The sequence below is a fragment of the Ornithorhynchus anatinus genome, chromosome 2 (genome assembly GCF_004115215.2).
Source record: "Ornithorhynchus anatinus isolate Pmale09 chromosome 2, mOrnAna1.pri.v4, whole genome shotgun sequence".
Lineage (NCBI taxonomy): Eukaryota > Metazoa > Chordata > Mammalia > Monotremata > Ornithorhynchidae > Ornithorhynchus > Ornithorhynchus anatinus.
In genome coordinates, this window is record NC_041729.1 from 503724 (window position 1) to 528216 (window position 24493).

General features: G+C 67.6%; 2 protein-coding genes across 10 annotated transcripts in view; one reads left to right on the forward strand and one right to left on the reverse strand.

The window, feature by feature from the left end:
* The first annotated feature begins 139 nt into the window (after nt 1-139).
* On the forward strand, nt 140-17766 carry UBN1 (ubinuclein 1). Of its 9 annotated transcripts, none has more exons than XM_029049022.2 (19): nt 140-227; nt 1483-1717; nt 2573-2784; nt 3939-4028; nt 4615-4710; nt 5286-5420; nt 6090-6193; nt 7169-7604; nt 9302-9372; nt 10636-10765; nt 10928-11049; nt 11631-11786; nt 11872-12015; nt 12568-12618; nt 12882-12924; nt 13912-15072; nt 15541-15632; nt 15833-15922; nt 16575-17766. In XM_029049022.2, the coding sequence occupies exons 2-19, from the start codon at nt 1645-1647 to the stop codon at nt 16897-16899; spliced, it is 3531 nt and encodes a 1176-aa protein (XP_028904855.1). In that variant the 5' UTR covers nt 140-227; nt 1483-1644; the 3' UTR covers nt 16900-17766. The 9 variants fall into 9 exon arrangements, with proteins under 9 accessions (XP_028904855.1, XP_028904880.1, XP_028904862.1 ...); XM_029049047.2 differs by having other exon boundaries at nt 5358-5420; nt 9299-9372; XM_029049029.2 differs by having other exon boundaries at nt 3942-4028; nt 10931-11049.
* A 1260-nt stretch (nt 17767-19026) lies between these two features.
* The window catches only part of PPL (periplakin), a 36301-nt gene continuing 30834 nt past the window's right edge, over nt 19027-24493 (reverse strand). The window contains exons 20-22 of the mRNA XM_029048982.2: nt 24371-24487; nt 23350-23442; nt 19027-22170 (exon numbers count right to left, since the gene is read on the reverse strand). Coding sequence (XP_028904815.1) covers nt 19504-22170; nt 23350-23442; nt 24371-24487 — 2877 coding nt within the window. The 3' untranslated portion in view covers nt 19027-19503. The remainder of the gene's footprint in view (nt 22171-23349; nt 23443-24370; nt 24488-24493) is intronic.

Consider the following 24493-nt stretch of genomic DNA (forward strand, 5'->3'; position numbering starts at 1 on the left):
GCCGGGCGGGCCCCCCCCGCGCGCGCGCGCGCTCCGCCCCCGACGGTGCCGGCCCCCCCTCCCCTCCCCCTCCCCCCCCCCCCCGCTCGGGCGCGTGATCCCCGAGCGCCCCCGGCACCACCCCGCACCCGCACCCGGACCCGCACCCGGACCCGACCGGCCCCGCCAGGACGCCCACGCCCACGCCGGGGCGGGGGACGCTCGGGCTCCCGCGCCCCACCGAATCGGTAGCGCGAGCGCGCCCGGGGCTCCCCTCCCCCTCCCCCCCCCCGGCCCCGGTGATTGTGTGTTTATATGTGTGAGTGTGTGGGGGTGCGTGCGTGCGTGTGTGTCCCCCCCCGCCTCCCGCGGGATGCTTCCGTCGCCTTCCCCTCCCGGCCGGGCCCGGACCCCGGGCCTGCCTCCGGATCGGTCCTCCCCTCCCCCATCCCTCCTGCCTCCCTCCTGCATCCCTCCTGCCTCCCTCCTGCCTCCCTCCTGCATCCCTTCCTCATCCCTCCCCCATCCCTCCTGCCTCCCTCCTTCATCCCTCCTGCCTCCCTCCTCCATCCCTCCTGCATCCCTCCTCCATCCCTCCTGCATCCCTCCTGCATCCCTCCTGCATCCCTCCTCCATCCCTCCCGCATCCCTCCTCCCGCATCCCTCCTCCCGCATCCCTCCTCCCGCATCCCTCCGCCGTTGCCGGGAGCCCCCGGGGTCCCCCGCACTTCATCCTCAGACCGCCCGTCCCCGACCCCCTCCTCCCCCCCGCGCCGGTCGTCCGGGCCGGCTGACAGCCCGACAGAAACAGCCCTCCGAGCCCGAGATGATGATGATGATGATGATGATGAGGGCATTCCTTAAGTGCTTACTAGGTGCACAGCACTGGTCTAAGCGCTGGAGGGAATGCCTCCCAACCCCCTCCCCCCCCCCCCAACCCCGATCCTCCGGGCCGGCTGACCCTCCGAGCCCGGGATGATGATGATATCCATTAGGCGCTTACTAGGTGCACAGCACTGTTCTAAGCGCTGGGAGGGATACCCCAAACCCGCCAGGGCCCAGAGCTGTGGGGCTGACGCCTCCTGGCTTTAGGCCGGACGAGCGGAACCCGGGCCCCCTATCCCCCCGCCCCTGCTTGGTGACCTTGGGCAAGTCACTTCACTTCCCTGTGCCTCAGTTTCCTCCTGTGTAAAATGAGGGCGAGCCCCCCCAGCCCTCCCTCCCGCGCGGACGGCGAAGGCTGCGCCGGGCAGGGTCCCGGTGCGGTGGCGCTGTCCCCGGCCCGCCCCGGCCCTCGACCCCGGTCTGCTGGGTGACCTTGGGCCAGGCGCTTCGCTTCTCTGTGCCTCAGTTTCCTCATCTGGGAAATGGGGGTGAAGACCGTGAGCCCCACGGGGGCCGACCTGATCGCCTTCTATCTCCCCCAGTGCTTGGCGCTTAGTAGGCGCTTAAGAAATACCGACGTCATTATCACATCGCCCTTGTCGTCGTTCTCCCGTCTAGTTGAACCGGGGACCTCGGGGCCGGGACTCCGGAAGGAGGAGCCCTCCGGAGCGTGGACCTCTGGGAATGGACCTTGACCACCTATGGGCCGCACACCTGTAGGCATGCGTCTCGCCCCCCAGCCGGGCAGCCGGAGCCGGGGCGTCTGGGTCTCGCCCCACCATGAGGACCGCCAACCGGAGGAGCGTGCCGGCCCCAGGCGCGACGCTGGCCCAGAACGGCTCTTGTGACAAAGGTGCGTGGTGCCCCGGGGGCGGCCGGCCCCCCGCCCTGCTTCCTCCGTGCCGCCGAGCGGTTGGACGGAGGTGCCGGCCGGAGCGGTCGCGGCGGGGGGTGTTCGCCGAGCGCCCGAGGGGAGCGGGGCGCTGTGCTGAGCCCCCAAGGGGAGGACGGCCCGCCCTTCTGCGCGCCCTCGCTGGAGGTGGTGTGTTGCGCGCCGTCCTGCTCGCCAGGGAGAGCCGATTTGTACATTCCGAGCGCTTAGTACACTGCTCTGCACAAAGTCAGCGCTCGATAAATACTGTCGAATGAATGAATGAGAGCACGCTAGCGGCAGCGGACGCGGTCCCCAGCCGCGGCAATGGGGAGAGTGACTTCAGAGCGTTTACCGTTAGGGTAGTGAGAGTAAGTCACTGACCAGGTGGGCAGAGGGGGAGTTTATTCTTTCCAGCCTGGGAGGAGGTGATTTTGACTACGATGACGATGGCGACGGGAAGGGCAGCGGGGAAGTCCCCGGGGCCGAAGACCCGGGCCCGGGAGCCGGTTCCGGGTGCAGGGGTTTTGAGCGGCAGAGGAGCGCCGGTGCTGGCTGCGAGCTGGCGGGCGGCCTGCAGATCTTAGTCCTCCTTGGACCGCTGTCTCCGGCCCACGCAGGGAAACAGACTCGCCCACCGGCTCTCTCTTCTCCCGTTTTTGGACACTGGGTGCCCGTCTGCAATCCCGGGGTGTGCCCCCTCCAACGCCCTCGAACCGAGGCCCAACGGGACCCGATCCTCTTCTCGCTCCTAATCGAAGCCGAGCGGTACCCGCCTCCCCGTCTTATCTGTAGCCGTGACGGAGCCCCTCGGGGTCTGTTGTCCCTCTCTCCCAGGCCCCCTGAGCTCTCCGTTCCTGAAGAAACCACGCAAGGAAGACGCCGCCGGAGCAGAGGCTCCCCAGGACCCCGAGCCGACTGCCTCCACCGCCGTCCGTGTGACCCTCACCCTTTTCGAGCCCGATCACAAGCGCTGCCCAGAGTTCTACTACCCGGAGCTGGTGAAGATCGCCCGGGGCAGAGGGAGAAGCCTGCCGCCCGTAGACAAGGTACCCCCGCCCGGCCCCCGTCCACTGACCCAGGAGCACCACAGCCTGGGCTGTGCAAACCCCCCAGCCCTTCCCCTGCAGACAGACACGGGCGGGGAGGTGGTCATCGGCGATCTGGGGGCTGGGGACCCTCATCATCCTCGTGACTGCACCCGCGGGCCGGTCTCCCTCCGCGTCCTGGCCGCTCGGGAAGCCGAGTGCAAGCCCGGGCTAGGGACTGCGCCCCGACTGCAGGAGCTACGCTACGTTGAGCGCTGGGGAGAGGACAGCAGAGCAAGGAGCAGACATGAGCCCCACCCTCAAGGACCTGACGGTCTAGCTAGGGGGAAGACAGACACAAACACAGATTGCATGCAAGGGGAAGGAGGAAAAGGGATGTGGCCAGGGATTTGTCCAGAAACCCCAGGCGAGGAAGCACGTGGACATAAGAAGTGCTGCAGTAGCCTCGGGTGAGGCCCCAGCCTGGGGCCAGTGGACGTTCAGGTAGAGATGAACTGGGGCGTGGGCTGACCAAGGCCCTTTCCCTCGCGACGTAGAGGCAGTCGCTGGGCCCTTGGGCCTTTCGCTCAATCGGGCCACCCACCTGTCCGCTTTCAGGTGATCCGAACATTGACATCCCGGGTCAGCTCCCCAGAGGACCCGGTCTCAGTCCCGAGGCGTTCAGGGAGGGTTCTGAGCGGGCCGGAGGTTGACGGGGGTCCTGTCTTGACTCCTTCTGGGGACCCGTTTCCCCGGCCGTGGGGAATTAAGGGCTCTGGGGAAAGAGGAGCCCCCTAAGGCCGTCCTTAGCTGGGGAGGCGGCGGGGGAACTTGAACCCTACAGCTGGTCCCGACCGACTGACTGCCCAGCCGAGCGCTCGAGAGTGAACAGACCTGTCCATTCCTGGCCCTTAAGTAGCTTTCACTCTGTCGGGGAGAGGCGGGTGGACAGCGCTGATTTACCGGGGAGTCCCTGGCTCCCGAGCAGCGGCCCGGGCTGCGGTGCCGGACGGTGGGCCGGCTGGACGGTGGCCAGACTCTCTACCCCTTTGGTCCGAGCCTCCTTCGCACCGCGAGGTCGGCCGGGGGCCTTCCGTTTCCCATCCAGGCGCTTGGGGCAGCGGACAGCCCAGGGAGAAAGGCACTCTCTTGTCTCTGTTCCACCTTCTCCCCAGCAGAAGAAGGATCTCTCGGACCCTTTCAACGATGAGGAAAAGGAAAGGGACAAGGTGGAAGCCCTGGCCAGGAAGTTTGAGGAGAAATATGTAAGCACCGGATTCCCCTCCCGCACGTTGCAGTGGCTCTCCGGGTTTGAGCGAGCGTGCCCTCTCCGGCCTCCCTTCCGCCCACTGTCTGCTCATCCCAGGGGATGGGGAGGCCCTTCTGAAGGATGAAAGAACAGGCCTTTCTTCACCGTGGAACCCTCGGGAGCTGAGCCGGGGGGAGGGAAGGGAGAGGACGGGCTTTGCGCTCCGTTCTTGCTACTCGCTGCGTTTGGCCAAACTGGGACCGAGTCCGGGCCAAGCTGGGGCTTTTTCCTCGCCTTTCCTGGCTCTTGTCCCAGCCCCACCAGTGTGGAGTGGGGATAATGCCCCAGCGGGCAGCAGTCCTCTGGCCTAGGCTCACAGGGCCACCGGAAGGGGCATGTAATCCATCCCCCCACCCCTTCGCCCGCACTTTCGGAGGAGTCATCTCCGCCAGGCTCCACCTCACCTGCTTAGAGATCCCTCCGAGACGGCTTCCAGACACCCAGCAGCCCGACTCCCGGGGTCTGAGACCCTCGGGCTGGGGGCGGCGCACCCCAAGCCCCGGTAGAGAAGGCCAGAGCTTCATCCGTCTTGTGGGTCCTAGGGCGGGAAGAGGTGCCGGAAGGACCGCCTCCAGGATTTGATCGACATGGGCTATGGCTACGACGAGTCGGACTCCTTCATCGATAACTCTGAGGCGGTGAGTCCTAGCCCGGCTGGAGCCCTGGGCCGGGCCGCATCCTCGCGGGGCCTGGGAGGGGTCGGGGCGGCGGGCAGAGGGGCTGCTAGCGGGGCTTCATTATTCCTGGGTAACCCAGTGTCCCTTCGGCACTTACCCTGTGTCAGTACCATCCGGAGCACCGGGGTGAGTACAGGATTAAAATAGCGGCCGCAGTTCTTGTCCCACACGGGGCTCCCCGTTTGAGGCGGGTGGTGAGGGGTTTGGGAGCCGGGAAAACAGAAAAGCATACTGATACCCAGAGAGGGTAAGTGACTTGTTTAAGATCACACAGCAGGCCGGGAGCAGAGCTGGCTCTCAGCAGCCCCGTGCTCTGTCCAACGGGCCGTGCGGCCATCAGCGGCCCCACTTCTCTCTTCCGTCCCTCCCCCCACCCCCCGGTGAGAACGGGTCCAGCCCTCCGGAAATGGGGCAGGGCCCATCTTAGGAAATGGGCGCTGCCCGGCAACCTCCAGCCCCTGCCCTCTCAGGCCCGGGGAGTCCTGGGCAGGAGAGTCGGCCCCGGGCCATCTCCTTACGGAGTGGGTCTCTCCCAGTACGATGAGCTCGTGCCCGCCTCTCTGACCACCAAGTACGGGGGCTTCTACATCAACTCGGGCACCCTGCAGTTCCGGCAGGCGTCGGACTCAGAGGACGACTTCGTGAAAGAGAAGAAGAAGAAATCCCCGAAGGTGAGGTCCCCCCACCCCCCAACCACCTCCTGCCAGTGCTGGCAATTGGCTCTGCTGAGAAGAAGTAGGATGCTCCGGGAGGGTGGTTGGAGGCGTGGGTAGAAAGTCACCCCCTTGCTCAGGCTCTGCCTGGCTCAACTGTGAATTTAAGAACAGCTTGGACACGGTCCCTGCCCTGCCAGGGGCTCGTCCTCCATCTTGTCTCAGTTGTCTAAGAGAGGAAACTGATGCCCGGAAACTTGGCCGGGGTCCCACAGCAGACCGGTTGCGGGGCTGAGCCTAGCAACCAGGTCTCCCAGCTCTCCTCCGTGGCGCTCCCTGGGAGGCCCCGCCGCCCCCCGGGAAGACCGTTGCCCACACGAGGGCAGCTCTCGGGAGAGGGTCACTTTTCTTCATCGATAACCCTGAGCCAGTGAGTCCCAGTCGTCAGTCCTGGAGCCAGCCACATTCTCACAGGGGCTTCTCTTCTTGGCGGGAGGGGCGAATGTCCCCCCTCCAAACTCACCTGGCCAGAGTTGCCCCGGTGGTCCGGCAGGCTGCTCGGGGTCCGGCCCGGGCCGTGCTGGCGGAGGGCGGGAGGCCCGGGGTTGCATCGTGTGTGAAGGGAGCGGGCGGGTTTCGGAGCTGGGTCTGGGAGCCGGCTAACGTTCCCTCTTCTCTTCTCCCCAGAAACGGAAGTTAAAAGATGGCAGCGAGAAGGTCAAGAAGAAGAAGAAAGATGATGCGCACGACAAGGACAAGAAGCCAAAGAAGTCCAAGTTCCCCAAAGCCGGGTGAGAGTGAGGCCTGGGGCAGCCTGGGGGCCAGGGGACCGACCGGCCCTACTCCCCGCTCCTCACCGGGGCCCTCCCCCACACGCTCCTCTGGGGCCGGGACTCCCGAGTTTCATGGACTCCGCTCCTTCCCTCTCACCTCTCCGGTCCGCTGCTTTCCAGTCAAACGATCTGTCGGTCCGTAGTAGTCAGTCGGCACCTGCCGGGTGCAGAGCCCGGTACTGAGCCCTGGGGAGGGGGACGATATGGTAGAGTTAGGAGACACCGTCTCTGTTCTCAAGGAGCTTTCAGTGGAGAGACACGGCCGGAGTATTTTACCGACAGGAAGGAGAGAAAGGAAAGGGAGAGGTGGGACAGCGGGCGCTTAAACGGTAAAGCGTGTAAGCCCATTTGGGAACAGTGCGCTGGTCTCGCCATTCCACCTCTCCCCTCTCACTGCTCCCCCATATCCCCCGCCTGCTGTTTCCACTTTGCCCTTGAGTTTGTGCCCTTGCTGTCATCTGTGACCTTTAATTTCAGCCCAGCGAGGGTAGCGGCGTTGGTATTTTTTCTTTACTTCCTTCTGCGCTTTCTATGGGGTGGACAGGCTCTGGTGTTGCCCCGGGCTTCCGGCCTGAGAGGGATGGGGGGAGAGCAACACTTGGCAGAGGAGGAAACGGAGGCCCAGATCGATCCCAGAGCAGGGCAGAGCTGGCACTAGACTCCGGTTCTCCTGACTTTCCGGCCCACGGTCCCTCCGCTGGACCCCTCTGCCTCCTAGCCATGAAAAAGCCATCCAACGTTGGCCCTGTGAGGTGGGGTGCCACCAACCTGGGCTAAACGACGTATTTTGGTCTCGGCAAGCAGGATCCCCGTGGGCTGGGGGGTCCGGCGGGGCGGGTCTCCTGGAGCGCCGGGATTCTCCAAGGGTGCCACGGGACCATGTCCCCACTGGACACACCAAAGCGTGACCCCCGGCCCCTCCCTGTCTCGCAGCTTCACGGCCCTGAATGCCAGCAAGGAGAAAAAGAAGAAGAAGTACTCAGGTGCCCTGAGCGTCAAGGAGATGCTGAAGAAGTTCCAGAAGGAGAAGGAGGCCCAGAAGCAGAGGGACGAGGAGCACAAGCCCGCGGCCCCCGCCCTGGCCGACGCGGACGGGGCACCCGACCCCCTGCTCTCCCTCTTCGGCTCCGCCTCCGACAGCGACCTGCTGCAGGCCTCGGGTGCCGCAGACACCCTGAGCGACATGGACTTGGAGGGTCTGCTCAGTGAGTCTCCGGGCGGGAGCCCCTTCCACACCCACGCCTCCGCCCCTGACCCAGACGGTGACTTCCCGGGAAGTGGCGGCGGGGACCTGGAGTTCAAGCCGCCCCCGACCCTTTTCGAGGGGCTCCCGGGCCCACTGGAGAAACGCATCAAGGAGCTGGCACAGGTAGGACAGGCTCGATACGGCTCGGGGGAGGCGAGGGGTCCCAGGGCCCGGTGCCGTCCCCTCTGCCCGGCAGCACCAGAGGTCTTGGGGATGGTGCATCGTTGTCCCCTGTGGGGATAGGGTCAGGTGGGGCAAGGAACGGCTGCAGACGTGAGATTCCAGTAGAAACGGGCGATGCCACACAAAGCCATCTTACTCCAACCGTGACTAGCCACCGCCCGCCCACCAGCCTGGCAACGGAATTCCCTAGTCCCTAGCGCTCTGATAACCCCTGACACCTCTCCCTCCAGGGGCTTCCTCTGCCCCCGACTCGTCTCCCTCAGGCGGATGCCTCCCCTGGCCACTCTGTGCGATCCATCACGGCAGATGCCGGGCAGGGGCAGAACCCGGAGAGAGGCACCGGCCTGTCCAGCCGTGGGGCGGTGGGGTGGACCCGGGGAGGCAGAGCGCCTTCACACCTCGACTGACGCCGCCTGCCTGCACGCGGCTGCTCTTTCCCGTCCCGGTTCTCCCCGGGTCCTCCTGGGACCAGGGGGAAGAGCATTCCCCGAGACTCCCGTCCGGTCTCGGCCCCAGCGACGGGCGGAAGCGCGGGCGAGCGAAAGGGTCGGGGTTGGGTTTGGTGGTCCGTGAGCTGTCCTTATCTGCACGGCCCCGGTGGGCCGGCCCACGGAGACAGAAGTGCTTGGGCCTCTGTTCCGCATTCAGAACGTGTCGTCCGCCAGTTTCAGGGGCGGCAGGAGGAAGTGGTGACCCAAACCCCGCCCGGAGGCGATAGGCGAAGCCTTCATCCCGTTCCCTCCTTCCTGTTCCCCTGGGGAAGAGGGAGTCCTCGGAAGGCTCGCCGCAGCCCGGCTCTTTCCCGCACATCCCCGGTCTGCGGGGAGCAGGCACCTGCGCCACCCATCGTCCCGCCCAGCGTGCTGGAGTTGCCCTCCTACTCACTTCCCCTTGGCAGTCCTGGGTCCTCTCTACCTGCCCCAGTCTGGGCGGCCGGTCGGGGAGGGTGGGCTCCTCTTCTATACGCCCACCGGAGGGACCCCACGGGACGGTGCCACTTAAGACCCTGGCATTAGAATTGATGCCCAGCTGCAGGCAGGGTCTCAGCCGCGTGGCCTCGGGACCGAGGTCCGGCCGGCGGAGACTCCGCGACTGTCGGGAAGGACCGTTGGGTCCAGGTTCCCGACGTCGAGGTGGCCCACGCGGCCTTCGGTGAGGAGCCGTCGGCTGCCACGACGGGTTCTGCCCACAGCCGCCCAGGGCGGGAGCGGAGCCCAGAGTGAGAAGAGGGTGGTGGAAGGCCGCATCTGAGCTTCGCCCCTGCCGGGAAGTGGGCGGGGCCATTTCCTGCATATCGGAAGGGGCGAAACCCACACCTGGCTCCGGGGGGACCCGGGGTCAGGGCAGGACCCCACTGCTTTGACTGTGCCCGCTTGCCAGGGTTTCCAGTGGGCACCCGGGGAGCTGTCCGCCTCGTGGGCAGGGGTCTGGACGGTGTCCGTTTGGCCAAGGAGAGGGGTCGGTGGTTGAAACGTCCGGGGGGTGTCCCCCCGCCATGTTCTCAGCGCGCCCGGCGTCTCGGGTCTGCGCAAGTCTGCATCCACGGGAGTGTGAGCGTGGGCGGCGGGTGAGGGGGGCGGGGGAGGCGGGGCCGCACTCACGGCTTCCTCCCCCTCTCACCATCTGTTGTAAAGCAGGCATCCAGGGCTGCAGAGGGAGATGGCAAACTGAAGATGTTCCCACAGGACATCAACGGCCACCTGCTGGAGTGAGTTTCCCCATCCCCTGCCCACTGCTTGCGCCTAATAATAGAAATCGGAGAAATTACTAAGCACCTACCGTGTGCCGAGCACTGTGCTGAGTGCTGGGAAAGGTACAAGACGGTCAGGTCGGTTACTCCCCCCCGTCCCACATTGGGCCCATGGGCTCCCGCAAAGGAAGAGAAGGTATTTAATCCTCATTTTGCAGATGAGGAAACCGAGGCACAGAAAAGTTAAGGGATTATGCTCTTGAGAAGTCACCGGACAGAGAATCAGAGGACCTGGGTTCTAAACCTGGCTCCACCACTTGTTCATTCATTCAGTGGTATTTATTGAGCGCTTAATGCTTGCAAAGCACTGTACTGAGCACCTGGAAGAGTACAACAGCAGACACGCTCCCTGCCCACGGTGAGCTCACGGTCTAGAGGGGAAGACAGACATTAATATACCAACTTAATAAATAAACTGTGGATATATACACGTGTGCTGTGGGGATGGGAGGGAGGATGAACGAAGGGAGCAAGTCAGGATGACGCAGAAGGGAATAGGAGAGGAGGTGAGGAGGACTCGGTCAGGGAAGCCTACTTGGAGTAGATGGGTCTTCAATAAGGCCTTGAAGTGGGGGAGAGCAATTATCTGATGTGAGGAGGGAGGGCCTTCCAGGCCAGAGGCAGGATGTGGGCAAGAGGTCGGCAGCGAGACAGATGAGATCGAGATACAGTGAGGTCAGCGTTAGAGGAATGAAGTGTGCGGGCCGGGTTGTAGTGGGAGAATGGCTGGTGAGGTAGGAGAGGCCAAGACGATCAGGTGCCTGAAAGCCAATGGTGAGGAGTTTTCGTTTGATGCGGAGATGGATGGAGTTCTTTGAGGAGTGGGGAGACGAGGTCTGAACGTTAATGAAGGAAAACGATCCGGGCTGCAGAGTGGAGTATGGACTGGAGTGGGGAGAGACAAGAGGCAGGGAGGCCAGCAAGGAGGCTGATTCACTAATCAAGGCGGGATAGGATAAGTGCTCGCACAAATGCGGGAGTAGCTTGGATCGAGCGGAAGCGACAGATTTTAGCCACGTTGTGAAGGCCAGTCTCCTGCATGACCTCGGGAAGGTCACTTAATCTGTCCAGGCCTAAGGGGAGATGAACTAAAGTGGCCACCGTTGAACTAAAGTGGCCACCCCTGCCAATCTTTGCCTACCTGACCAGGCTCCCAGCCCAATTTACAGATCAGCACAACCCACTTAGCTTCAGCCGTGACCACTCTGCTCTGTCCCTCAGCATAGAGGTGCAGGCCCGAGCCCCCCCTGGCCGTGCCCCCGCCGGGGCGTGTGCCCACCTCGCCTCCGCCCAGCCCTGCGGCAAGGACTCACTGGCCAAACGCAGTCGCAAGCTCCACGTCCGTGACCAGGTGGGCGGCCTGGGGACCGAGGGTCCGACCTCCCGACTGGCCCAAGCGAGGAGGGGGCGGCTGCGGCCGAGGGGGTGGGGCGGGGGGAGGGTGTGTGGGTCTGGATGTGTCCTGTGCCTGGGGTAGCTAGTGACCCGACATCCCGGTGCACGACGCTCTCAGCAGGGTGGGCGGCTGGTGGAGCCTCTGCAGAAGCTCAGGGAAGCCATTGGCCGGGCCATGCCGGAACAGGTGGCCAAGTACCAGGAGGAATGCCAGGCCCATGCCCAAGCCAAATTCACTAAGTAAGTGGACACCCATGCCCGCACTGACCTGCTCTCGTCCGTGCTGCCGGCCCGATCCTTGGGTTCCTCTGGCAGGGTCCAAGCGGCATCGGGTCCGCCACCCTCTCATCATGTGGGCAGACTGGGGGACGGGGGCGGGAGGGTCTCGCATCGATGGTCCGGAGCGGGCGCAGGGATGGTCTGCGGAGGGCATACCGAGTGGCGTTTAGCAAGCATGAGAATGGTCCGTGGTGGGTGCTGGGGTGGTCCGGGGGTGGTCCGGGGGTGGTCCGTGATGGGGACGGGGACTGTCCAGAGCGGGTACGGGGGTCTCGTCACGGTCCAGGGAGGGTGCGGGGGTGGTCCAGGACAGGCACGGCCATCGTCCGTGGAAGTTTCACTCGGTGGTGGTGGATGGGCGTGGGGATGGTACTGGGCGGGTGCCGGCTTTGGTCGGTGTTTGGTGGGTGTGGGGATGGTCCACGGAGGGCGTCCTCCCAAGTGACGGTTGGCAGTCCATGGCGGGCGCTCCGGGCCCGGGCTGCGGAGGTTTGACGGCATCGGCGCCCTCACTCCGCCTCCCCCTGCCATCGGTCCCACAGGCTGCCCGAAGAAGAGAGAGACAAGGAGTCAAGGGAGCGTGTCTGCTCGGAGGAAGAGGAGGAGGAGGAGGAGGAGGAAGACGATGATGACGAAGAGATGGGGGACCGACGGGTCTCTGGGCCCCGGAAGAAATTCCAGTGGAGTGATGAGATCAGGTGGGTGCAGGGCGGAGCCCCCCGGAGCGGACAGGGCGGCGCAGGGGCCCCCGCATGGGGCGGTGCTGATTCCCGTCTCCCGCAGGGAGCTGCTGTGCCACGTGGTGAAGGCGCGGGTGGACGGCTCTGAGCTGGAGCAGAGCCCGGCCCGGGCCGGCGAGGACTGGGTCAAGGCCTTCCTGGACACTCACGTCAAGCCCCTGTGGCCCAGGGGATGGATGCAGGCCAGGTGAGGGGCCGGGCCGGGGCGGCCGGCCGGGCTCCTCCCCGTCCTCCGACGGCGCAGGGTTTGCGGGGTGCGGGACTTTGACCCCTCTGCGGCCAGCCGCTCTGGGTTTCGGGGTGCCGCTGAGCGGGCGGCGAGCGGGGCGGGCTCCGAGTCAGCCCTGGCTCACGCGCACTTGGTTTCGGGTCCCGCCCCGACGCGGCCGGGGTTCGGACCGGGGAGGGCCGGCCGGCCCGGCCGACGGAGAGGTCGCTTCGGACCTCTCGCCCCTTCACCGCGGTGACCGTAGGCGAGCGAGGAAGTGACCGGACCACATTTTCTCGAGTGGCTGGCGGCACTGCATTTGCACGTGCAGATGCCGGGTGGTGCCACGTGGGAGCCCGGGGCAGAGCCTGTGCCTTTGTTCTGGGCGGGGGCGTCTCCTCCCCATCCAGGCCTGGGGGCCGGCGTTCACTTTGGCCAACGGAAAAAAAACCCCCACTCTCAACGAGGGACTGATCGACACCCTGCACCCCACCCCCCTGACACACACTCTCGGCCACACCTCTGTTCCAGGACCCTGTTCAAGGAGAGCAAGCGTGTCCACGGGCCACTGACGTCTGCCCCGTAAGTGCCCGGCGGTCTCCCCGCCCCCCTCCCCCTCCTCACCTCCCCGTGATCCCACTACAACCCCTCCCCGTGACCCTCTCTGCTACCCTGTGTGACCCCTTCCGCACCCCACCGCGACCCTCCCGTAATTGCACGGTGACCCCTCCACAGTCTCCACCTTTCCCATGACCTTGTCTGTGACTCCTTGGCCTGTTTCTGCCCCCTCCACGCCCTTCCCACGGACTCATGCCGAACATTCCCGCGCTCTCGTCTCCGAACAGAGCCAAGAAGAAGGTCGTGGCCGTGCCCAAAGTCAAGGTGAAGGTGAGCGAGTCTGTCCCGGCTGCCCGGGCCCGCCCTCGTCCCCCCCTCCCTCCCACCTGTCTCCTCACCTTCTCTGGCCACCAAAGGCTTTACCTCTTCAGGCCAGTGTCTGCGGGAGGGGCTGCTCGGGAGGGGTCCCGGGCTCAGTGTGGGCAAGATCCGCCCCGATCCCATTAGGAGAAGAGGTGTCGGCCCCGGGAGCCGGGCTCGTCCCCGGCCGACAGCGTCGGGGCCGACGGGGAGACTGCGTGTTGCCAGGTGCAGTGAGGGGAGGAAAGTTGGGAGAGAGTGTGAGGTTGAAGGGATGGGGCGGGGAAAAGGGTTGGGGGGTGGGGGAGGTCGCTCGCTCACCGGGGAGGGGTGTCACGGGCATCTCACATCCAGTGGAGCGGACATCAGCTGCCCCATCGGGGAGCCTCGCTCTGTGACTCGCCGGAGACCGCAGATGTGGTCCCGTGACTCCTCTCCAACTGCCGGAGCCCCCGCCGCCGATCCGTTTCCGGATCTGGTTTTGGGTCAGGTCACTAGGGAAGCAACGGGGTCGATTATTGAGCGTTACTCTGTGCAGAGCCTTGTACTAAGCGCCTGGCAGAGTCCCCTACGGGCGGGAGAGAGACCAGATCCCCCCGGTCAGCGGGGCTCAGGAGGGCCGCAGGGCCCTTCTCCCGCCGCCCCCACCGCCGACCCGTGGGGTGGCTAGAGGCAGCAGCTGAGGCCCTGCCGCATCAAAGTGGTCAGCTCAGCACGGGTCTGGCTCAGGCTGTGAAGACCACACAGCCTCACAGGAAGCCACAGGCGGGCATGCTGCCCACGAGCCCCCTGGGACCGAGGGCGGGGCCGGAGGGCTCGGTGGCCGGCGCGGGTCGGGACGGGGTCTTGGCCAGGAGACTAGTGGCCACCGCCCTCGAAGCGGTCGGTCCTGGGGTGGGGTCGGTGCGGGGAGGTAGTGGGAATGTACTCAGCAGGGGGGTTTCCACTTTGCACCAGGAGTCCTCCGGGAAGTCTGACAGGAAGTTCTCAGCCCCGGGAGGGCAGCCGGGCGTCCCCCCAGCTCCGGCCCCCGAGCCCACGGGCGCGGGCACGGGTCCCCCGTCTGGCGCTGCGCCCCCTGGTCCCGTCTTCAGCTTGGACGACGCTTCGGACGTGGCCCGCGGCCCTGCCCCCTCGCTGGAGGCCGTGTCCAAGGAGCTGGCCGCCCTGAACAGCCGTGCCCGCGGAAGCTCCGACCGGCCCCTCCCCGCCGGCGGCTCTGACGAGAAACGGGGCGGCCCCAAGCCCGGCCAGCCCCCGGCCCCGGTCGCCGCCGCCGGCTCCCTGCAGGCCCCCCTCGGCTTCCTGGTCGAGCGGCCCCCGGGGCTGGCCGTGCCCGACAAGAGGCCCGACGGCATCGCTCACAAGGACCTCCCGGCCCTGGCCAGCTCCAGTAGGGGCCAACCCACCGCCCACCAGCCCGCCTCTGCCCACCCGCCCAAACAGAAGCACCAGACTCCGCCGGCGGCGGCCCACGGGCCCCAGGCAGCCGGGCCCGGGCCCTCCCCTCCGCTCAAAGTCTTTCATCCGAGTGGCCAGCAGCAGAGGAGTTTGGCCACCCCGGCCCCCTTCGCCAGCCGGCTGCAGGGAGCCAAGGCCGCCCCCGTCCCCCTGCCCCAGCGGGCCCTCCTGCAGCCGGCCAAGGCGTCTGCCAGGGGCCAGGCCTTCCACCCCCCAGTGGTGGCGGTGGCTGGGGTCAGCGCCGCTCCCGGCAGCGCCCACAAGGGCGCCGGCCCGTCGGGGCCTGGCGCGAAGCTCGTGGCCGGCTCTTTGGGGCCACCCTACAAGGCCGCCTTCGGGGCCGGCTCCAAGCACGGGCCGGCCGTGGGCGGCCTGGCCCCCGGAGGATCGACCGGCCAGGGCTCCTCTTCCGGGGGCCTGCCGCCTTCCACCGCGGCCGGCCGGCCGGCCCCAAACCCAGCCGTCAAGAAGCCGCCCGTCTCCCAGAAGCTGACCCTGGTGGCGCCTCCTGGGGGCCCGAATGGAGACTCAGGCGGAGGGACACAGGGGGTGGCCAAGCTCCTGACTTCGTCACTGAAGCCCACTGTGACGGGTGGTACGTCTTCGACCCCGGGGCCGGTGAGTGCCCGTGCCCGCTCCGAGCCGCACTGCCGGCCGGTGAGTGCCCGTCGCGCCGCGGTTCGAGATGGCGCCTGCGGGGGGGAGGGAGCACCGGGCCCTCGGCCCACTCCCGTCTCTGATGGGGGAAGAACCGATCGGGGGTCGGCCCGGCGGTCCCGGGCCCGGGTCTGGCCCCGCCAGGGTGTTCGGCGGAAGGGCGTGGGCCGAGAGCCGCCGTGCCCGCCGGGGGCCGCCTCTCACGGGGGCGCTTCCACTCGCTCTTCCCGTGGCCGGAAGCCTCGGGATGAGGCGGGGGTCTCGGGCACTCCGCTCCGGCTGACCGGCTGGGTTTCCTCCCCAGAAAGGGGCGGGCGGGGCCGTGCTACTGAGCAACAACTCGTCTCTGAGCGTCCTGTCTCCGTCCTTCAAGCCCGGTGGCCCCAAGCTGTCCGGGGGTCTAGGCCCGGCGCCCCTGGGGCTCCTCTCCCCACTGCACCCCTTCCCTCTCCACGTCATCTCCTTCAGCACCGACGCCCCCCCCAAAGCTGCCGGCCCATCCAAGGACGCCATCGTTACGGGCCCTGCCCCGGGCACCTTCCACCACGGCCTCGGCCACGGTGAGTCCCCGGGCCCCCTCCCCCTTCCCCTTAGGTTGAGCCGGCCGCGCCCCTAGGGGGGGCCGACGGGGCGGCTGGGCCGGAGGGCCCCCTCGTTCCTCACCACGGTCTGCAGGTGGTCCGGCGTGATGGCTTCCGCCCCCTCGCTCTCCTCCCGCCCCACGCCCTCTCACCTCCTCCTCTGCCGGTCTTCCGTCCAGGTCTCCTGGCCAGCTTGCAGCCCGGCCCGCCCAGTGCAGCACCCCTCCCCCACGCCGCCTTGTCGAGCCACACCGGGCAGAGCCTGCCAGGTAACCGGCCGGCCACCGTGCCGTCCTTCCCCGGCTGCGGCCCCCAGCTGCCGGCATCCCCGGGGACTCCCGGGTTCCGGGGCCGTTCGGCCCCGTCCCCCTCGGGTTCGCTCCCCGGCTCAGCTCTGGGCGGGCGGGGGGCCCTGGTGAGGGCAGGGGTCCTTCCGAGGCACGGTGTGGGGTGATGACCCCCTAGAGGCACCTCCGGGGGTTCCAGCGAAGGGCCCGGGTCACCTCCTGCTCCCGGACTCCCTCCTCCATCCCCCTCTTTCCTCCGGCCCGCTGGCCGGTCGGGCTCAGCCTCTGACCGCCGGGCTGCTGCCGAGATCCCGAGATGCAGCTGCGTCACCTCAAGCCCTAGCCTCGGCCCCGAACCCCGGCCTCGGCCCCACCCGGGCACACCCCCTCTTACCATTCCCCACATCGCCTGAGTTGCTCCTCGGTGTCCAGAACAGCCAGAAGCAGCCACTGCCCCTTGAGGAAAGCTTTTGTGCTTTTTTATCGTGCGTGGGCCCTCATTGGCCCCAGGCAGAGGCCCCCGGCCTCCGACCCACTTGCCCCGGGCCTGAAGGACCGCGGGGGCCTGCCGAGGCCTCATCTTGGGGGAACGGGCGTCGACGCCTCTCCCCTCTCCCGCTTGTCTTCCTTACAGATACCCCTGTGATCCACGGGAAAGGGCCCAGCGCACCCCCACGAAACCTGTGACCCCCACCGGGCCCCGGCCTAACGGGGACCGGTCAGCGGCGGGTCCACTCTGCCCGCCGGATGCTCCCGCCCCGCAGCTAAGGGTGGATGGCAGCCCGGGGAGGGCGCCGGGGGGGGAGGCGGGCGGTCCCAGCACCTCTCCATCCCTTCTCGCCGGCCTCCAGACGTGGCCAGATCGTGCGGGCTCCCTGCCCGCGTGGCTCCCAGCTGCAAAGAGAGGCTGCCTCCCAGCGCGGGCCCAGTTCTCGGCCCGGTATTGGCACCAGCTCTGAGCCCGCGGGGCGGGCCCCCACTCCCCATGACCAGCGGCCACCCCGGGAGGGTGGCGGACCCGTGGAGGAGAGAGAGACCGCTCCGGGCTGGGGGCCGGCTCGGGTCTCGTCACGGCCGCCGGCCGCGTCGGATGGAGCGGGACTCCTCTCCGGGCCACCTGTACAGGAAGTCAGGACCCCAGTGCCTTTTCGTGGTGGACAGATTTCTACAGCACATCCTTCCCTGCCATCCCCATCCCCGTCCCCGCCCCACGGGGGCAGAGCCACCCAGCTTGCCACCACGGCCGGTGGACCGCCGCCCGGTACCTTCAAAGCTCAGGCCGGGGTCTGGACCCCCGGCCTGTCTTGACCCAAGACTCTGCATCCTGGTGGACGGAGGGAGAGGCGCAGGTCGGGCCGCTCACGCTTCAGGCGGGCCACCGGCTTCCCCCGGTCTGCGAGGTCACGTGTCCGTCCACGGATCCGCGGGTCCAACGTGGGTCAGTGGATCCGTGTCTGTAACCCTCCAGGTCTGTGGGGCCGCTGTCCTTGGGCCCACGGGGCTGGGGGCCCACGACGTGCGCGGGGTCCGTGGATTCACGCCTGAGGGTCCGTGGGTCTCGCCGTCCGTGGGGTCCGCGCGTCTGGCCCGGCACCCGGATGGGGCCCGTCCAGGAGCACTTACCCCAGCCGGGTGACGGCCGGGGACATCGCCCTCCTGCAGCTCCCTGAGCCAGGAGTCGCACTCTGAGAAGGCCGCGCGCCTCGCCCGCGGGCAGAAGCGGGCCCGGCCGACGGGCGCGAGGCCAGTCCCGAGCTGCGGCCGGCGGGGCCGTCGCTCCCCAGCCGCCGCCGCGAGCCCCCCGGGGACGTCCGGCCTCGAGGCTGCTGCCCTCCCTGCCCGCCCGCCCCCCCCCACCCCCCCCCCCGCCGCCGCCCCCACGCATGCCCGGGGACGCCGCTCCCACTCGGCATCCGCCCAGTCAGCCGACCTACCCTCTTCAGCGAGACCCAGGATGCGTGTTCAGTTCCGATGAAGCGACTTCTTTGATCCCTTGGCTGTATTTATTATTATTTCTACCGCAGCTCAGATTTCCAATTGTTTACAGAGAACTAGATCATAGCAGAAGAGCCAAAGACGAGGTTTCTATCGCCGAGCTCACAGCCGAGCAGTCATAGAGGATTCCCCCCCCCCCCCCGGCCCCTGCCCCCTGGGCGGTGGGACCGCCCCGCCCCCCCCCAACCCTTCAGCCCTCCAGCATCCCCTCCCCGCCCCCCTCGCCCCCAACCCCACACCACGGCGGCTAGAGCGGAGAAGCCGTCATGTCTGAGACCCAGCGCTGCCTCTCACCTCAGGGAAATGTTTATTGGGTGGGGGTCCCGGGGACACCCCGTGTTTACGCTTTATTGGCACGGACCGGCCAAGGAACGAACGAACGATGGCTGGACCTAGCGGGAGGGCGGGAGGGGTCGGGGGTGGAGCCAGAGCCAGGGGGCCAGTCCCGGACCCCACATGCAGCATCTGCAGATGTCTCCCGCCGGAGGGATCGGGGGTGGGGGGCGGTGAGCACGGAGCGGGCTTTCTTCAGCGCGAGAGGGGCTTGGGGCGGGGACCGTGGGGGGCTGGGGGTGGAAACTGTTAATCTTGTATAAAGCAACTCAGTAAATTGTTTTGAACTTTCCCAAACCTTTTCCTTGTTTGTTTGTTTCGAAAGAGGTCCTCTTGGGTCTGCTTCTCTCCACTACCGGTACCAGGTGCCGCGACCAGATAGGTCTCGGGACTAGGCCCAGCTTCTTGGGCGGTGCCCGAAAGGAGGGAGGAGCGGCGCGGCTTAGCCGAGAGAGCGCGGAGCTGGAAGACCCAGGTTCGAGTCCCGGCTCCGCCACCAGCCTGCCGAGGGACCCGAGGCGAGTCGCCGAACGGCTCTGGGCCGCGGTTTCCTCTATATAATGGGAATGAGGTCTGTACCCTGCGGCCCTTTAGACTGGGAGACCACCCCCCCCCCCGGCCCCGGGGCCGGGACCGTTTCCGACCTGACCCTCCCGGATCCACCCCGGCGCTCGGCTCGCGGTAAGCGTTGAGCGGATGTCCCGACCGCCGGGGAGGAGCTCGCGAGGGATGAAGGGAAAGATGACGCCGTTGAGAGGTCCGCTCAAGCCACCAAGTTTTTATTTCCGCACTATAAATAAGATTCCCTAGATTTCCCATTTCCGTACACGAGGAACCGAAAGGCAGGCAGTCGGGAGGAGGGCCGGGGCGCGAGGCGGCGGGCGGAAAGCCCCGGCCCCCCGGCCCCGGGCCACCCGGTCGCAGGGAGCAGTGAGAGCGGGGCCGGGGGCCGGGAGGCGCAGCCGCCGGCGGAGACCGGGGCTCTCGGCGATGACACGGTTTCCCCCCTCGGCCGCACCCTGACGCCGGATCCCTCTGCGTGAGCCCGGGGGGGAGGGGGCGCCCCCGTCCCCGCCGGCACGGGGGCTCTCCGGAGGCCCCACGATCCCTGGAAGCAGCGGGGGGAGGAGGGGAGGAGGCGCAGAGCAGGACGGGGCGATAGGCGGGGGACCCCACCCGCCGCAGGCCGGCTGGCCAGCGGAGCCTCTTCTGGCCGGGCCCGGCAGCTCCCGGGGCTACTGCCCCCCGGACACGAGGACGGCCAGCTCCTGGATGGACATCTCCTTGTTGACGTAGCGGTCGTACTGGGCCTGAGTCAGGCGGCCGCACCGCAGGGCCTCCTCGACGGAGAACTTGCGGCCCGACTTGCGGTCGTGGATCTCGGACGAGGCGCCGCCCGGCCCCTTGACCGTGATCTCCTCCCAGTCGCACTCCTGGCCCCGCAGCCGGTCGAACATGGCCCGGTCGATGAGGCCGGCGCCGTGGGCCTCGCCCGGGGACAGCTCCCGGCCCGAGTCGGGGTCGATGACCACGATGGAGCGGCGCAGGTGGTTCTCCCGCTGCTCCCGCTTGACGGCCACGGAGCCCAGGCGCCGCTGCAGGACCTCGATCTCCGTGTCCTTGTCCCGGGCCAGCCCGCGCAGGTCGGCCAGCTCCCGCTCCAGGGCCCGCAGCCGGGCGTCCCGGGCGGCCCCGCCGTCCTCGGACGGGGTCCGGCTCCGCAGGCCGCGGGCCTCGGCGGCCGCCCCGTCGATCTCGGCCTGGAGCCGCTGGGCCTCGGCCTGCAGGCCCTGCCTCTCCAGCTGCAGGGCGTGGTTCTGCTCGCGCAGGAAGTCCAGCTCCTTGGCCGCCTTGGAGTTGTGGAACTCGAGCTCGGCCAGGCGGGCCTCCAGCCGGGCCACCTCGGCGTCCAGCTCCCGCTTGGCCCGGCCCTCCTCCTCCAGCCCGGCCCGCAGCTCCTTGATCTCCTGCTCCGTGTCGCCCCGCTCCACCTGGACGCTCTCAGAGACGACCACCTTCTCGCGGACCTCCATCTTCTCCAGGGCGCGGAGCTTCTCGCCCAGGGCCCGGAGCTCGGCCTCGAGCGCCCGGCGGCGGCCCCTCTCCTGGTCCAGCTCCTGGCGGAGCTGGGCGTGCTCGCGGGCCTGCTGGGGGTCGGGCTGCAGCACCACCTTCTGCCTCAGGGTGACCAGCTCCGGGGCCCCGGGGCCGGGCTCCTGGCGCTCCAGCTCGGCCAGCTCCAGGCCGAGGCGCTGCACCTCCAGCTCGGCCGCCTGCCGGGCCTCCCGTTCCCGCTCCAGCTCGGCCAGCTGCCGCTCCAGCTCGGCCCGCCGCCGCCGCAGGGCGCGCAGCTCGGCCCGCAGGGCGTCGGTCTGCCGCAGCTCCGCGTCCACGCTGTCGGCCAGGGCCCGGGCCTCGGCCTGCAGGGCCGGGTCCTGCTCCAGCCGCACCACCTCCTGCCGGACCACCTTCTCCTGGACCTGGGCCAGCTCCTCCTCCCGCCGCTCCACCCGGGCCCGCTGGGCCGCCCCCTCCTGCTCGGCGTCCACCTGCCTCTTCTGCTCGGCGGCCAGGGCGGCCCGGAGCTCCTCCACCTCCTGCAGGGTGCGGGGGTCCTCGCGCAGCTGCAGCACCTCCTGCACCACCTCCCGGGTCCGCACGGCAGGCGGCGTGGCCTTCCAGGCCTGGATCTCCTGCTGCAGCTGGTAGATCTCCAGGTCGCAGCGCTCGATCAGCCGGGTCTTGTCCACGATCTCCTCCCGCAGACGCCGCAGCTCCCGCTCCGCCTCCGGGTCCGTCGTGTAGCGGATGACCTCCTTGGTCACCTCGCGGACCTCCGTCTGGGGGCCCCGGCGCCGCAGGGCCTCCAGCTCGTCCCGGTGGCCGTGCAGCTGCTCCTCGGCCCCGCGGAAGCGCCGCTCCTGCTCCACCAGCTCCAGGCGCAGGTCGGCCACCCGGCCCTCCGCCCCGGGGTCCGGCCGGACCACCTCGCGCACCTTCTCCTGCACCCGCACCTGGGCGCTCTCCTCCTCCAGGGCCCGGACCTGGCGCAGCAGCTCCGTCTTCTCCCGCTGCCGCCCGCGGGCCCGCTCCGCCTCCTCCTCGTACTGCCGCTTCAGCTCGCCCGCCTCCCTCTCGGCCGCCACGTCCTTCTCCACCGTCAGCACCTCCTTGACCGCCGTCTTGCCCTCGGCCATGGCCCGCTCCCGCTCCAGCCGCTTGAGCCGGTCCTGCAGGAGGCCCAGCTCCTCCTCCTGCCGCTGCCGCCGGGCACCCTCGGCCCGCCCGGCCGCCCGCAGCCGCTCATACTCGGCCTGCAGCTCGGGGTCGTTCTGCAGCTTCACCACCTCCTTCTCCGTGACCGCGGGCCGCTCGGCCGCCGCGGCCGCCACCTCCTGCTCCGCGGCGGCCAGGCGCTGCTGCAGCAGGGCCGCCTCCGCCTCCCGGGCCCCCTTCTGCCGCCGCAGCTCCTCCAGCTCCTCCCGCAGCCGCGCCGCCTCGGCCACCTGCGCCTTGTCCCGCTCGATGCGCAGGACCTCCTTGACCACGTACTCCCGGCCGCCCTCCCCGGCCTCACGCTCCAGCCCGCGCAGCCTCAGCCGCAGGGCCTCCAGCTCCGTCCGCAGGGCCCGGTTCTGCCGCTTCTCCTCGGCCAGCGCCTCCTGCGTTTGCCGGAAGCTCTCGCTCAGTTCGGGGTCCGGCACCCGCCTCAGCACCTCCTTCCTCACCACCGTCTCCGGGGGCGCCCCGTTCTGCAGGGCCCGGACCTCGCTCTGCGCGGCCCGGACCTCGCCCTCCAGCTGCTCCCGGCGCTGCGTCGCGTCGTCCAGCTCCTTCTTCACCTTCCACGTCTCCTCGGCCGGGGGCCCGGGGGGCCCCGGCCGCGCCGCCGCTTCTGGCTGCTGGGAGTGGGAGAGAGGGGGGAGGGGGCGTGAGCGCCCCGCGTTGGGGAAGGACGGCCTTGGCGCCGGTCTGCCCTGAACGGGGGGAGGGGCGTCTCCCCCGTCTCCTGGGGCTCCCCGAGGTAACGGCAGGGCGGCGGAGCGCCTGGAAAGGGCTGGGGAGACCTCGAGATCAGGCGGAGAGCATCTCGCTGGCGCCCGGTGGAGACGGACGAGGTGGCGCCGACGCCCCCAATACGCTGACCTGTGGCCTCCCCACGGCGACTGTACAGGTGCCCCGGCCAAGTGGCTGCTTCCTAAACGGTCGCGCCAAGCGTATGGAACGGACAAGCGCCCGCCAAGCCTGCGAGGTTGACTGGGTGGGTGGACGAGGAAGTGACCCACATCGCTCCGCGCTCCAAGGGGCGCTCCCGCAGGGGACGCTCCCGCAGGGGACAAAAACGGGAGTCCGGAGGCGGGACCTCAGTTCTGCGGGCCTGGGAGGTCCGGGAGGTCTTTGGTCCTCGCCATCCGTGGGGCTGGCGGATGGGCTGCAGAGGGGGCCTCTTCGGCAATAAACTCATCCCCGCTCACGCAACGGGTGAACGTCGTTACTGGAGCTGGAGAACCGGGGGCTGGAACCAACGGGGAGACCCGCTCTGAGCCAAGACCCAAAGTCCACCAGCATTGCTTGAGAATGGGGAACTGAGGGAGGGGTTCTCTTGGGGTCCTGGCCAACACTAGGTCCGGACCAAAGCTTCCTGAGGGCGAGGGTCCCGAGAACAGAATGGAAGCTCTCCGAGGGCAGGGGGTGTCTACTCTGTTTATTGATTGTCTTCTCCCAGGCACTCAATCCGGTGCCCCTCACACGGTGGGCACTCGGAACACATCGGGCCTACCGGCTTTCAAGTGCCGGGGGGACCCGGACCCGCGCTGATCGGATCCCTCTGCCAGAATCCACTCCGGATAGTGTCATTCAACTGCCCCCGGGGCCTCCCTACGCTCCGTACCCACGATGCAGAGGGTCAAGGTGACAGACGCCCCAGTCCCCGAGTACGCCAAGTGGGCCGCTCAGGAATTGCCGTCACGGCCCCGGCTGAGGACGGAAAACCGTACTCTGGCCCCGGGGGTCCCGCCGGGGCGTGGGCCGCTCCCGGGGTTACAGACGTTTCCCATCATTCGGTCCCCGACACCCGGTACCTGTTTGAGGAGGTTCTGAGCAAACTCCAGATTCTGCAGCCTCTGCCTGTTGATGGCGCTCACTTCGGTGAACTTGGCGGACAGGGCAGCTTCCTAGAAGAAAGGCGTTTGGGGAGAAAAATCAGCGGCCAGCTCATCCACCGGACCCTGAGAAAACACAGATGGATCTGCAGGGAGAAGCCAGATGCCTAGAAAGGGCCTGAGTCCGGCAGTCCCTGGAGCGCACGTGAGCCCCGAACACCACCTTCTCCAGTCCCCTGGACACGCAGGAGCCAGGTACACCTCTCCAGTCCCCTGAGCACGTGAGCCAGGTACACCGCTCCAGTCCCCTGAGCACGCCTGAGTCAGGACTATCAGACCCAGCCGCTAGACAAGCACAGCTCTTCCTCAGGCTCTCTGATCCCTGGAATCTGGCAGCCGTAACTTAGATCTTACGCTCCGTCTCTCCCCATTAGACTATAAACTGCCTGTGGGAGAGGAGTGAGTGCAGTTGCACTCACTCAGGTGTTTAGTACGGTGGTCTGCACTTGTAGCTATTCTTATGCCCAGCTCCCCCATTAGTCCGTAAGCTCCGTGAGGTCAGGGGCCACGTGTCTTAATTCTGCCGTCCGCTCCCAAGCACTCAGGACCGAGCTCTGCACTCAGAGGGCCCTCAGTCAGTACCGCTGCTCTTGTTGAGTTGCGGCGGGGACCAAAGCCCCTAGTGAGTTCTCTCCTTCCTTCCGAGCCCAGGCTCCTCCCCCAAATGCCGTTAAGGAATTGGGGATCTGGGGAGCGGTTGAACCCGACTCCCGGGGCCTCGGCTTCTTGGCGAGGATTCGGCTCTGGGTCGATTGATTGGGTGGAGCCACTTTTTCTGTGGTATTTGTTAAGCGGTTACTACGTTTCAAGCACTGTTCTAAGCTCTGGAGTAGATACGAGCCGATCAGGTTAAACACAGGCCACGTCCCACATGGGGCTCGCAGTCTAATTGTACAGCTCATTCTCGCCGCTGGTCAGAGTCAGGCCTGGGACACCGTACCTCCTCCTTCACCCTGGCAGCCGGAGACGCGATCCTGGGTTTCTTGTTGGCGGGGTCATTCCTTCTGTTTTCCAGGTCAAGCAGGGACCTCAGCTTCTCAGCTTCGAGCTCGTACTCCTGGAT